Source organism: Humulus lupulus, chromosome 4, assembly GCF_963169125.1.
Source record: "Humulus lupulus chromosome 4, drHumLupu1.1, whole genome shotgun sequence".
Lineage (NCBI taxonomy): Eukaryota > Viridiplantae > Streptophyta > Magnoliopsida > Rosales > Cannabaceae > Humulus > Humulus lupulus.
The window spans coordinates 236,499,210-236,508,615 of record NC_084796.1 but is presented as its reverse complement, the minus strand read 5'-3'; the positions used below and the strand labels follow the sequence as shown (position 1 = coordinate 236,508,615).

At 34.2% G+C, this 9,406-nt stretch overlaps 1 protein-coding gene across 1 annotated transcript; it reads left to right on the top strand.

Annotated features, from left to right (window-relative positions):
• Positions 1–420: 420 nt before the first annotated feature.
• Positions 421–3,765, top strand: LOC133833023 (cytochrome P450 93A3-like). Its single transcript, XM_062263287.1, has 3 exons — positions 421–464; positions 1,972–2,878; positions 3,139–3,765. Exons 1-3 carry the CDS (start codon positions 421–423, stop codon positions 3,763–3,765), a joined length of 1,578 nt encoding a protein of 525 aa, XP_062119271.1.
• Positions 3,766–9,406: the final 5,641 nt, after the last annotated feature.

Sequence of the window (9,406 nt, the reverse complement as noted above, 5' to 3'; positions counted from 1 at the left end):
ATTGGTATTAACCACCATAGTCGTGTAAGGTTGAGTTGCAATCTCAGTTTGTAATGTGCTGATTGTAGTCAATAAAGATCATTCAATTCTCCATTGTTTTCAAGCTAAGTTTTCTGGTTTTATTAGCTTCTGGTTTTACAGTTTTTGCTATTCTTATAAAGTTTGCTTTAATTTATGTTCTTAATCATTGTTTAGTGATCAAACAATGACTTTACGGTGAATTAATTTCACTACAATAATTTATATCTCCTCAACTAACTGGGTACTGGCCCAACACAAAATAGCTTCATATTTCCTCTATGCTACAACTTAAATTGCCCCAGATTATATGCTTTCATAATACTGATTTCAAATAAAAAATTGATGATAACAAAGAAGGTAGAACATATTTCTATATACAAAACAATTTAAAAGATGATAATGAAGAAATCACATACCATTCAACCCAAGGTCTTTGTTCAATAGTGTTCGACTACAACTCCGCAAATTTTTATGGCATCAAACGGAAAACTTAGAGTTTTCTTTCTTTTTAATTCGAACCCACATGCGAATTCTAGCAGATTTTCACAATAAATCTCAAGAAGCAGACTTCTCGACAACGCAGACGATTTGCACAAGAAAAGGAGACGACTAGAAACTAAAATCGTGAAGAATATGTAACTGAAATCGCATTTTGACATTGAACGTTTGTGAAGAATATGAGAGATATATCCTACATTTAACCCTACCATATCAAATAACACCTTATTTTTTCAACCAATAAAAACTAATACAAAACAGCCGCATAGGTGTGGGCTTTTCGTACGCCCGCACCAAAGATTTTTGCATAATACATAATCTTAATTTTTATTATTTATATTTATAAAGAAAACATATTTTTTTCATTACTTAATATAACTTAACTAAATATATATTCATATTAAATAATGACAAATATTATAATTAAATACATTATATGTAGATGTAGTATGTGTACAAATAATATGATTGTGTAACTACATAAAAAATTAAAATAATATTTATCTTTTATCAAGAATAAACAAGCTTCTTCTCCAATTATTTATGTGTGATTTGAATCATATCATGAATGTTTTCTATATTAAATAGTGTAGTTTGTGATCTAAAATGTTATATTTTATTTTGAAAAAATCATAAATAATGTTTAGGTTTAATTTTTCTTTTTAATATGTTATGTCATTTTCTTTTATATATATATATATATAATATTATTTATTTATTTAAAATTTATATGATAATCATACAACTTTAATAAATTTTTTTAAATACATTGTACATGATTGCATCTAGTATATGTATATACACACGTAAATGGTGAATTTGATTATTCTTATTATTATTTAAAATAAAATACTTTGGTTCAGATCCCATATGGGAATCTTTTCATGCATCTTGGACAAAACACCAAAGACTAAGGAGAGTAGCTAGTTTCCAACACTAGCTTAAATTAAAATTTCCGCAGGCTTTATATTTTTATTCATTTCGATAGTGGAAAAAGACATGCATGATAGAACGGACAAAATTAAGTTCAAAATGAGACTTGGTCATAATGTTATAATGTATTATGAATATACCTCATTGCCATGTTCTAAGCTTTTATCTATCAAGGACGGCTGTTACCCGATTGTGGAACTAATTATATTCTATCCTCAGCAAACTTAACAGGTGTATAAGTTGAAATATAAAGCACACATTTGAGAAATATATGTAGAATTAGAAATACTTACAATTTTAGTATAGTTCAATACGGCATTGGCCAATTCTCAAGGACAAGATTCCATTAAAATGAAGGAGCTCTTCAAAATCTCCTTGCAATAAATAATTAACTTGCCCAAAATTTTGTCGTTTCCTCTTTGTAATTGCAGGCCTCCTCGTACGATAAATTTAAATATTTTTCTTCTTTATAATCACTCCTACTCCTCTTTAGTTAAACATCTTTTTCTTCAATTAAAGTTTAACCATGGCAGATTTTCAAAGCTACATCATACTTTTCCTGGTGTGGTTTGTCTCCACCATCTTGGTCCGAGCTATATTTACCAAAACTCGGACCAAACTCCGCCTTCCCCCAAGTCCACTGGCCCTTCCAATCATTGGACACCTTCACCTCCTTGGTCCAATACCTCACCAAGCTTTCCAAAAACTCTCTAACCGCTATGGACCCTTAATTCATCTCTACCTTGGCTCAGTCCCTTGTGTAGTTGCCTCCACACCAGAAGTGGCCAAAGAGTTTCTTAAGACACAAGAAACCTCATTCTTAAACCGTCCTCAGATGACTGCCGTAGACTATCTTACTTATGGCTCAGCTGACTTCTCCTTCACCCCATATGGACCTTATTGGAAGTTCATGAAGAAAATTTGCATGACTCAGCTTCTTGGTGGCCGAACACTAGATCAGTTTCTTCCTCTTAGACGAGAAGAGATAAAGAAGTTCTTACACTTGATGCTAAAAAAGGCTGATAGAAAGGAATCGGTTGAAGTTGAGGGAGAACTAATGAAGCTTTCCAATAATGTCATATCAAGAATGCTTATGGGGAAAACATGTTCTGAGAATGATAATGAAGCTGAAGAGATTAGGAAGTTGATAACAGAGACGGCGGAGCTTACGGGGAAATTCAATTTGAAGGACTATATTTGGTTCTGTAAGAACTTAGATTTGCAGGGATTTGGAAAAAGGCTTAAGAAAGTTCGTGATAAGTTTGACTCCATGATGGACCAGATCATTCAAGAGCATGAAGAAGCGAGGATGAAGGAGAATTACGGTGATACAGTGAAGGATTTACTTGACATGTTACTTGATATATCAGAAGACAAGAGTTCAGAGTTCAAATTGACAAGAGAAAACATAAAAGCATTCATCCTAGTAAGGTTTTAAGAATTAAATCATATATATAAGACTTACTTTCTTGGTCTAATATTCCAAGCATCATGCGTGAGAAAATGTCATTTATAATTTGTCATACATACATACTATTACTTTCAAACACTAATACATTTAGATTTTAAACCTAAATTATTGAGTATTTCAATTTTGATTTCTATCTATTTTATAAGTACGGTAAATCACCTAAGAATATATCAAAATGGTAACTAACAATGGGAGTATGAAATATTAATTTTCAGGATATATTTGCAGCTGGGTCAGACACATCTGCACTAACCATAGCATGGGCTTTATCAGAGCTAGTAAACAACCCGAATATCATGAAAAAAGCGAGAGAAGAAATGGACACTATCGTTGGACAAACGAGATTAGTAGAAGAGTCAGATATCGGTAATCTTCCTTATCTTCAAGCTATAGTGAAAGAAACACTAAGGCTTCACCCAACAGGTCCGATGGCTGTGAGAGAGTCAACTGAAAGATGCACCATTAATGGCTATGACATTCCAGAAAAGACTCAGTTGTTTGTTAATCTTTGGGCTATTGGCAGAGATGCAAAGCACTGGGAAACCCCACTTGAGTTCAAGCCAGAGAGGTTTCTTAGTGAAGATGAGAGTGGGAATATCAATCAGCTAGATGTTAGGGGACAAAACTATCATTTTATGCCATTTGGGAGTGGAAGACGAGGGTGTCCTGGAACCTCACTTGCCATGCTGGTTGTTCAAGCCACTCTAGCTGCAATGATTCAGTGCTTTGAGTGGAGAGTTGATGGTTTTGTTGACATGGAAGAAGGATCTGGTTTGACCCTTCCAAGGGCTAATCCCTTGGTATGTCTCCCAGTTGCTAGGCTCACTTCTTTGCCATCATGAAAAATTAGAATGAAAAAAAGGTGGAAAATTATGAATTTTGCTGTATTAATACGTCACTAATACGGAGTATTTAGTAATGATGATATATACCATATTATTATCAGTAAACTAAAGGAAGATCTAGTTTGCATTCTAATTATGTGACATTATTAAATTAAAATATGGGTTTATACCTTTTTAGACCATGTGTTTTGCCTCATTACTTGTTTGGACTCTGTGTTTTGACAAATTATTTTTTGGACCATGTGTTTTGTAAAATGGTTCAAATAGGCCCATAAACCTGATTTTGATGAACCAAAAATTGAGTATAACAACACAGTTTTTAGGCAGAATGACTGTATTTTTGTTCTGAGTTGTTAGTTTGATGAATTATTTGTAGTTTTAGTTCAAAAAACTTTGATCAAAATCGGGTTTAGGGGTCTATTTGAACTATTTTAGAAAACACAGGGTCCAAAAAGTAATTTGTCAAAATACAGGGTCCAAACAGGTAATGAGACAAAACACAGGGTCTAAAAAAGTATAAACCCTATATGCACTACAACAAATAGGGGCTTAGGGGCAACAAATGTCGCCCCTAATAATACTCAAAGTCGTTGATTGTCATTAGGAGCGACATGTCGCCGCTAACTAGTCGCTGCTAATATTTCGATGCTAATGTTGATTATTAGCAGTGACAAAAAAAAGTCATCCATAATAATTAATATTAGGGTCAACAGTTTCGCTCCAAATAAATTGAACGTCGCTCCTAATAATCGTGACTCCTGAATTAAATTTCGTCCGTAGTAATAAAAAGTCGCTCCTAATAATATAATATTAGTGGCGACCATTATATTATTAGCGATGACAAAGTCGTCACTAATAGTATTATATAATTAAAAAAATAGAAAATATTTGTTAAAATAAAAAGTATTAATTCATAATAACAAAATTAAATATGCATAAAAAAATAATAACAAAATTAAATATGCATAAAATTAATATAAAGTGTTCAAATTACACAACTAATACAATATTATTCAAATTAAATATGTATACAATAATATATTAATTCAAAGTTATTGTTTAATACAATAATATATAAAAATATCTCAACCCTAGGCATCCTCTGTATCATCCCCTTCTTTTGGTGCATGCGATGGTTGCAGCGCCTGTAAAGTCTGCACTGGTTATGGTGTGTGTGTAGACATCGACCATGGATACTGTGGAAATAACGATTATCGTCTAGGTCCATACATGTATGGATAAGGATAGGGTGGAGGCTGAGACGACTGTCCACTCATATGAGGAGGTGGGGGTTGGGATGAAGGTCCACTCATATGAGGAGGATAAGCCTAAGGGTTCGGAGACATCGACCATTGATACATATATGGCTGGGCCAGAGGTTGAGACTGCCACGATGGTGCAGGCATGTCAGGATGGCCTAGTGAAGGTTGAGAAGGTGAACCTTGAGAAATGTGAGGTGTTTGAGGTTCTAAAGACAGATCTACATACTTTTGGTAAAACCGTTGAGATGTATTATGCATCTCCATGTTTGTTGCTTGACGTTTTTCAGGTGGACGCTGCTGATACACGTACTAAAGTTGATCATTCATGGTCTTCACTAGATCAACCAATTCATGTATATCCTCAATCAATTGGTGAGGTGGTGCCTGAGACTAAGTGTTTTGAGAGGGACAGGTTGATGCTTTACCCTTTAATTTGCAGCCAACTCCTCGTTGGTGGCCCCACCTTTCACCAAGAACTTGACTTAGTATCTTCATTTGATCGACCAAGGAAGAATCATCGGTATCAGATTCAACTATTTGTTGAGTCTCTACTTCAAGAGTTGACTTCAACTACTACTGTTTTAAAAAAATATTAGAAACAAAAGGAAAATATAATTATTTGAATTAATAATAAAGATAAACTTACATAATCTCATTCAACATCCTCGTTGATAAATTCTTGTTCTTTTTTGTCCAGTGATAATCTTTCCATTCCTTAATGAGATTCAAGTTCAACTAATAAAGAAAATGAGAATGTTAGAGAACTTATAAATTCATACAACTTAATTAAGTTAATATTTTCACTTACTTTTTTCGTGACGAATGGTCGCTAATGATTTTGTTCCTTGTGTTGTAGAGTACTTCATTTGGTCTCAGTTTATTTTGTTCTTCACTGAGTGCGCAATAAACTTTGGACTCGTGAAAAACTCACAAATTTGTTTCTAATCATCGGTGTTGACATCTTTGGGTGGATTCTTTAGAACCTCGTCCCAATCATCTGGTCATTTGTAAAACTTTTTGAAGTGGTTGTGTCGCTTAGCTTTCCTATCTCAGTATCTCTCAGCCATCTCAGTATCGATACTGTCAATGAGGGTGGTATAATTTGGTCGCCCATCTATTTGATAGATGTGCTGCAATAAAGAGAAAACCTGTTAATTATTTTGGAATTATAATACAATTATTATTAAAGTAAATTCTAAAATTTTACCTTCACTTTAGTAATGACATTACCCATATATTATTTTGGGACACTTGTCCAATCCTTGTAATATCCTGGATCCACTGATGTGACTTGGGTGCTAAAAAGGTTGACAAAAGCAGCATGCTTTGTTCCCACCACCTTGTACGTGATAGGATCAACCACTATGAGGAGTGGATGTCCAGCTTCTCGCCTTCTGTCATCTAAACTTTTTCCAATGGCAGGCCCATGATTTTTTCTCTTTGGTGGAGTTGTTGTATTATTTTAAATAAGTGCATCATATAACTTAGTATGTTGTATAATAAGGTCTAATTAGAAATAAATAAATAATAAATTTTAAAATACTTAACTCGCAACTGGATGGGATCGTAGTAGGATCTGGTGGATCTTGACCACCACCATCTCCGCCGTGGTATAAAGCTACATCTGCTAACATCTATAAACTAAATATGACCAAATTTGTTTGTTAGTGTGAATATCAGATATATATTATTTATGAATATATAGTTGTAATGACCACATAAAATTCTAAAACATCCACAACATAACAAATTCATAAATTGTTCAAAATTTCTAATATATAATTATTTAAATATAAAGTTTTTCTGACACATATACAAGAACTAAGTACAATAGTCATTGTCATCACTTACCAAATTAACCTCTATTGATGAGATGTGATTGGTGTTATCATCATCACTAAGGTCAACAAGCAATTCATCCTTGTCATCTCCTTCTTCATCTTTGACTTCTTCTTCATCATCATTAATAAAATCATCAGTATCTTGAGCACTCGAATAAGGTCGAGCGACGGTTCCTATGAATGTTGCTGGTTGATTAGATTGTTGAAAGCCAACTCCCCAAACTCAACAGTCAATGCAAAATTGGATGAGTATGTGTCATGTACAACATCAATTTCAGCAATCTGATCAGAATTGTCTGGAATATCACAAACTTGCATGTTTAGCTTGGCTAGAAAGTATGTACGATTCATCTTTATACCATTCGCCACTCACATTTATACTGGTGACATTATTTTAAATAATTTATTTTTATTTTTTTCGGGTCCGTGTTGAACCATTTACATCGAAAAAATACCACTGAATATACACCAGTATAAGATACCTCCAATATCTCTTCAAGTTATCTATAATAGTTAAAACCCTCTGTCCCAGTAACACATACTCCACTATTTTGTGTAATGCAATTTTGATCTCGATTGTGTGTAACATATCGAACCCCATTCCCTATACATGCTTGATAGGAGTATGCCAAAATTTCAAACCCAGATGCTAAAGCTAGCAACTCATCCCCATTTTCTAATGACCCGAGCTGGTGAAAGTCATATATCTAAATATAGCAAAACATATTATATTAAGAAACTTATATTTCAATCTAACAACAAAGAATGTTCTATTTATAGATTACTTTTTCGTGAAACCAGGAACGAAAATCTTTTTTGTGCAAAAGGTTGTGATCACTCAATGGATCCCTCTGTTTGATGTCACGAAGGTGTTCGTTGTTGATTAACATAGTGTTACGATTGTAGTTCAAAGATGTTAAATTAAAAACAACATAAAAAAGATAATTAAATTAACCTACTCCATATAGACTTCAATTTCAAAAGAATTCTCCAGTATGAACCACTGAGCTATATTTCGAGTCTTTTCGTTGAGAGGCACTTGAAATCCTTTACTCAATGGACGACATTGCGATTAAAACACTGAAAGGTAACATGGGACAAAAACTATATCCGCATTTCGATTCAGACGATTAAATTTGGTTTACACACCTTTGAAATACATGGAACAAAATGTTAAAGCCTCATCTGCCACATATCCTTCAGCTATGGACCCTTCATGCCACAAAATGTGTTTTCATTGAATGTAGGACAAACCTTGTAACCTTGACCACTCCATCAAGACAAGCTACTTCGAGCAAAAAATTGTTCACCGTCCACAAAAGGGTCGCATGCATCTTGAACATGTTGTTGTTTCTACCATCCCTAGTTTCCACCCGGTTATCTACAACTCTTTCAACTTGTCCACCAATGGTCTCAAAAACATATATGTCCTTACTTGGTGATTTTTGCCTAGGAATAAGAAGAGTCAGCATGAAATAATGGTCCTTCATATAAAGCCAGGGTGGCATATTATAGTTCGTCAACACAACAGGCCACATATTGTACGATAAACTCATGTTGCCAAATGGATTAAACTCATCAGCAGCCAAGCCCAGACGCACATTTCTAGGATCGTTTGCAAAATCAGGATGTCTGGCATCAAAATACTTCCATGTTAACCCATCAACTAGATGACGCATCACCCTCTCTTTTTTCAATCTCCCAGTATGAAGCCATAGCATCTCTTCTGCTGTATGCCTTGAATTATATAATCTTTTTAATCAGGAAGTCAACGAAAAATAACACATCACCTTATGCAGAACTTTTTTCCCTTTCTTCTTCTCATTTATCCACCTACTACTCCTGCACACCAAACATGAATATTTAGATGCATGCTCATTATAAAATAAGTAGGAATCATATCTACACACATGTATTGATTGGTATCCCAACCCTAATTTACTCAGTTTTTTAGCCTTGTAGTGGGATGCAAGAATTTTGTTCTCCTTCGGAAATGCAAAATTTAATAATTTTAAAAATTCATCAAATGTGTTATTTGATATCTTCCCCCTCACTTTCAAGTGCATCAACTTAGCTAAAACTTTAAGCGATGAAATCCAATCAAAACTCGTATACAACTCAACTTCAATCTCGCCGAATAACTCGTCATAGTACTGACCCATTCCACTATTTGCTTCTTCAGAATTGTTCGGCAAAAGGAAATTTTCAATGACGTCTCGCATCTCATCTACGGGCTCGTTCTCATCCACCCCATCATCAACAACATCTACCTTGACTCCCCCATGGTAAATCCAATGTTCATAACTCTGTTGGAAACCTCGATTGAATATGTGCCTGAACGGCATCCAAAGTTTGCAGTCTAAGATTTAAGCATCTAACACATGGACATCTTATTCTTTTGTCATAATCTTTGTATTGTGACGACATATTCATGAAATTTTGGAGACCATTCCAATAAGCATCACTGGCATGATTTCTCAATTTCGTCCAACTTTTATCAATCGCCATCTACGGTAAATATAAGAACATACAATT

What these genes read in the sequence shown, in the direction of transcription:
- LOC133833023 (XM_062263287.1), top strand. Translation starts at nt 421, where the DNA reads ATGAAGAAATCACATACCATTCAACCCAAGGTCTTTGTTCAATA. An exon ending in CCCAAGGTCTTTGTTCAATA is followed by an intron (nt 465 to 1,971) that starts GTGTTCGACTAC and finishes CTTCAATTAAAG; the next exon opens with TTTAACCATGGCAGATTTTC. An exon ending in ACATAAAAGCATTCATCCTA is followed by an intron (nt 2,879 to 3,138) that starts GTAAGGTTTTAA and finishes ATTAATTTTCAG; the next exon opens with GATATATTTGCAGCTGGGTC.